The sequence below is a fragment of the Salvelinus sp. IW2-2015 genome, unplaced genomic scaffold (assembly GCF_002910315.2).
Source record: "Salvelinus sp. IW2-2015 unplaced genomic scaffold, ASM291031v2 Un_scaffold2232, whole genome shotgun sequence".
Classification (NCBI taxonomy): Eukaryota; Metazoa; Chordata; class Actinopteri; order Salmoniformes; family Salmonidae; genus Salvelinus; species Salvelinus sp. IW2-2015.
Window position 1 is genome coordinate 41,345 of NW_019943562.1, and position 5,359 is coordinate 46,703.

Here is a 5,359-nt window from a genome sequence, read left to right on the forward strand (position 1 = left end):
TAAATTCCCCACCATCGTGTCAAGTTGGTTAGATGTCCTTTGGTGTGGACCTTCTTGATACAAATGGGAAAGTGTTGAGCGTGGAAAAACCCAGCAGCGTTGCAGTTCTTGACAGAAACCAGCGTGCTGGCACCTATTTACATTTCGAAGGCACTTAAATATGTTTTGCTTGCCCATTCTCCCTCTGATGGGAACACATACCACATCCATGTCTTAGTCTCTCAAGGCTTAAAAATCATTCTATGATGCTTAGAATTCCATTTTGCCTAAATGGCACAACAACAAAAAAAGTATCCCGTTTTTATTTTACCACAACAATCTGTTCGTCGGATGAAACGAGATAAAACAACTCGTGTAGAAAGTTAACATCGACCTCGATGGTGTCAACTGTGCTTATGTCCGCGTAATGAGAAAGTAGGGAAAAAATGAAAACGTCTGACTATTTCTGATCTAGTGATCGATGACAACCGAGCTCGCTGCCCAGACGTACATAATTACAAAGAGGACATTCTCCTGATTTTTAAAATAGTGCCCGACTTGAAAAATCTAAATAAACACATTGTGAAATAGACCGGCATGCCTCTCCATAGGAAAACAATGGGGGAGCTCAGCGTTCCAAGAGCAAAAATATTTGGGGCTAGCATTTGATGACAACCGAGCTCGCTGCCCAGACAACATAATTAGAAAGAAGAGATTCTCATGATTAAAATGTCATCTGACTTGAAAAAATCCAAATGTACGCATTGTGAGATATTTGGCGAAAATAGACAGTCATGCCTATATTTCCCTATAGGAAACAATAGGACGACCTCAGAGTTCCATGAGTATTATTTGTGTTGTTTACATTTGAACTATAAATAACGAGAGCAGTCTCATTGCCAACTATAGCGACGCTACCATTGTGACATAGTACAACAGAATGCTATTAGAACGTCCGGAAGGTGAGTTGGTGTCACGGTGCTCAATAGAACTAATAGGAGCTGGCAGGGTGAAAATGCCCTAAAATTGTCAAATTAGTAAACTAAACTCTCTCTACCCATCTTTCCCCTCCCCCTCTCTCTACCCATCTATCCCCCCCTCTACCCATCTTCTCCCCCTCTCCTCTCTCTACCCATCTCTCCCCTCTCCTCTCTCTACCCATCTTCCCCTCCCCTCTCTCTACCCATCTCTCCCCCTCCCCTCTCCCCTAGGGTGGAGAGGTGATCAGGCCATTAGACCCCTCTCCTCTCTCCTCCTCCACCCCCCTCCTCCCCCCCTCATCCCCCTCCACAGCGGCAAGGCTCAGACTGTGAACCAGCGGCGGAGGAGGAGGGACCGAGGCCCTATCCAACCCAGAAGTTGGGCCTTTCACTGGGCACGGATCTAGTCGAGCCTGAGGTTGCAGCTGAGGCCTATAGTGAGATGGGGGGTTCTCCTACTCCAGTGGCAGTAACAACCTACAGCTGAGAGGAGGAAGAGTTAACGGACCTTCCTGATATACCCGGCGATCTGAAGCTGGACGACAGAGGTAGAGAAACGACAACACCACGAGCGTTTTTTTTTTTACGTAGATATTTATGTTATTTTTTCGTTTTTTTTAAACAACAATTGACAGACGTTGGTTAAATGATGTAATGCCATTTTCATTCTGTTTTCTTCTAAAATCAATGTGCACATTGTACAGTTTCTCTAGAGAGAAATCAGATTAAGCCCAAACTGTGCAATGTATGTTGGGAGTTGTAGTTTCCAACAGGCCAACATTTGACAAGTTCAGTGTAGAAATCAGCAGAAACGCAGCAGAGAAATATGTATCCAACACAACTATCACAGCATACAGAGACTATTTTGAGTGTGAATTCTCCTGCTGCTGGACTATTTCATTATTTTAACCTTTATTTAACCTTTATTTAACCTTTATTTAACTAGGCAAGTCAGTTAAGAACAAATTATTATTTACAATGTGTTGTTGTGCTAAACCAGACATTAGGAACACCTTCCTAATATTGAGTTGCATCCCCCCCCCTCCCCTTTTGCCGTCAGAATAGCCTCAATTTGTCGGTGAATGGACTCTTACAAGGTGTCAAATGTTCCACAGGGATGCTGGCCCATGTTGACTCTAAATTCCCCCACCATCGTGTCAAGTTGGTTAGATGTCCTTTGGGTGGTGGACCATTCTTGATACAAATGGGAAAGTGTTGAGCGTGGAAAAACCCAGCAGCGTTGCAGTTCTTGACAGAAACCAGTGCGTCTGGCACCTATTTACATTTCGAAGGCACTTAAATATGTTTTGCTTGCCCATTCTCCCTCTGATGGGAACACATACCACCATCCATGTCTTAGTTCTCTCAAGGCTTAAAAATCATTCTATGATGCTTAGAATTCKATTTTGCCTAAATGGCACAACAACAAAAAAAGTATCCCGTTTTTATTTTACCACAACAATCTGTTCGTCGGATGAAACGAGATAAAAACAACTCGTGTAGAAAGTTAACATCCGCACCTCGATGGTGTCAACTGTGCTTATGTCCGCGTAATGAGAAAGTAGGGAAAAAATGAAAACGTCTGACTATTTCTGATCTAGTGATCGATGACAACCGAGCTCGCTGCCCAGACGTACATAATTACAAAGAGGACATTCTCCTGATTTTTAAAATAGTGCCCGACTTGAAAAAATCTAAATAAACACATTGTGAAATAGACCGGCATGCCTCTCCATAGGAAAACAATGGGGGGAGCTCAGCGTTCCAAGAGCAAAAAGTATTTTGGGGCTAGCATTTGATGACAACCGAGCTCGCTGCCCAGACTTACATAATTAGAAAGAAGAGATTCTCATGATTAAAATGTCATCTGACTTGAAAAAATCCAAATGTACGCATTGTGAGATATTTGGCGAAAATAGACAGTCATGCCTATATTTCCCTATAGGAAACAATAGGACGACCTCAGAGTTCCATGAGTATTTTTATTGTTGTTGTTTACATTTGAACTATAAATAACGAGAGCAGGTCTCATTGCCAACTATAGCGACGCTACCATTGTGACATAGTACAACAGAATGCTATTAGAACGTCCGGAAGGTGAGTTGGTGTCACGGTGCTCAATAGAACTAATAGGAGCTGGCAGGGTGAAAAATGCCCTAAAATTGTCAAATTAGTCAACTATACATCTCTCTACCCATCTTTCACGCCCTCCGCGCTCCTGCTTAGCCATGGCTTTCGCGGGCCATCCCGCTCTCTCTACCATACTTTCCCCCTCTCCATGCCCACCTCGTCTCGTCCCTCTATCCCTCTTCTACAGCATTCCTCCCCCTTTCCTGGCTCTCTACCATCTCTCCCCTCTCTCACTCCCTCTCATCTACCTCATCTCTCACCTCCCTCCCCTCCCGCCTTCCTCCTAGGGTGGAGAGGTGATCAGGCACATTAGACCCCTCTCCTCTCTCTCCCTCCACCCCTCCCTCCCCCCTCATCCCCCTGCCACAGCGTCAAGGCTCAGACTGTGAACCAGCGGCGGAGGAGGAGGGGACCGAGGCCCTATCCAACCCCAGAAGTTGGGCCTTTACTGGGCACGGATCTAGTCGAGCCTGAGGTTGCAGCTGAGGCCTATAGTGAGATGGGGGGTTCTCCTACTCCAGTGCAGTAACACCTACAGCTGAGGAGGAGGAAGAGTTAACGGACCTTCCTGATATACCGCGGCGATTGAAGCTGACGACAGAGGTAGAGAAACGTAGAGAACGCACAACACACCGAGCGTTTTTAACGTAGATATTTTTGTTATTTTTTCGTTTTTTTAAAACAACTAATTGAAAGACGTTGTTTTAAATGATTTTAATGCCATTTCATTCTGTTTTCTTCTGAAATCAATGTGCACATTGTACAGTTTCTCTAGAGAGAAATCAGATTAAGCCCACAACTGTGCAATGTATGTTGGGAGTTGTAGTTTCCAACAGGCCAACATTTGACATAGTTCAGTGTAGAAATCGGCAGAACGCAGCCGATTCTACAGTAGCATCCTCCTTTTCTCGTGTACTTTCTCGGCAATCAACTGGAAACACAGGAGGGGTTGAAAGCATTATGGTATAGCTTAGTGGTTAGAGCGTTGGGTCAGTAACCGAAAAGGTTGCCGGATCGAATCCCCGAGCTTGACAAGGTAAAGAAATCTGTCGTTCTGCCCCTGAACAAGGCAGTTTAACCCACTGTTCCCCGGGCGCCGTGGATGTTGATTAAGGCAGCCCCACTCCGCACCTCTCTGAATCAGGGGGTTAAATGCAGGAAAACACATTTCAGTTGAATCCATTTAGTTGTACAACTGACTAGGTATCCCCCACCCCCCCACCTTTCCCTTTCCTAGTGATGGTGGAAAACAATCTATACAGTAACATTTACATTTGAGTAATTTATCAGACGCTCTTATTCCAACTTACAGTACATTCACATGAAGATAGCTAGGTGAGACTACCACATCTCACTCATATCCCAATATTATTTTATATATGACCTATATGCAGCGAAGTATTGTGATAACATGGTATCGTGAGGTCCGTGGTAAATCCCAACCCCCAGTATAGCCCACTGTGTTCCCGTTCTTTCACATCTGTGCAGATGAACGACCGGAGACGAGGAGAGGAAGCCACTCCAAGGGSCTCCTGCCAAAATGACGACGAGTGTCTGTCATGTGGTGTCCCCCTCTCGATGTCCTGGACATTTGTCAGCCTTGCTGTGGCTTTACTGTTGAGATGTTATTCTCTTCCCTAGTTCTTACTCCGTTCCAGCCCTGCGTCCTCAGGACAGACCAATCACAGTCTCAGGAGGAGTTTGATTCGCTGTTCGATTCTGTGATGCGGGAGGAGCCTACAGAGGAAGTACCGCCCCCTCCTCTCTCCGACAACGACCTCGCCATCTTCGACCCCTGTGTTAAAGAAGGTCAGAGGTTACACACGCGCACGCGCGCGCACACACACACACACACACACACACACACTATTACAATCAAGTGCCACCACAGATATGTCACTTTTTAAAACCACTTTTTATCCAGTTACAGGAAACGGCAACATTACAGCAACATGACACAATAGGGACGGGGAAATTTACACACACTCTCTATCACACTATCTACTATCTATCAACACTTATCTTGAGAGACTTCATGCCTATTCAACTCTATGCCTCTCTAGTCACTATCAGCTGACTATCACTATCTATCACAATCTCTTCTATCAACTTATCACATATCACATCCAGCTCTCTATCACTTCGTAGATCCTATCATTTCTATGCACTATCTATCTCACACTCTCTATCACACTATCACTATCTATCACACTCTCTATCACACTCTATCACTATCTATCCATCTCACTAATCACTATCTATCACATCTC

At 44.8% G+C, this 5,359-nt stretch overlaps 1 protein-coding gene across 1 annotated transcript in view; it reads left to right on the forward strand.

The window, feature by feature from the left end:
• The window catches only part of snx15 (sorting nexin 15), a 23,379-nt gene extending 18,323 nt beyond the window's left edge, over positions 1-5,056 (forward strand). The window contains 3 exon segments of the mRNA XM_024140659.2: positions 1,191-1,264; positions 1,266-1,507; positions 4,731-5,056. Coding sequence (XP_023996427.2) covers positions 1,191-1,264; positions 1,266-1,507; positions 4,731-4,996 — 582 coding nt within the window. The 3' untranslated portion in view covers positions 4,997-5,056.
• The last annotated feature ends 303 nt before the right edge of the window (positions 5,057-5,359 follow it).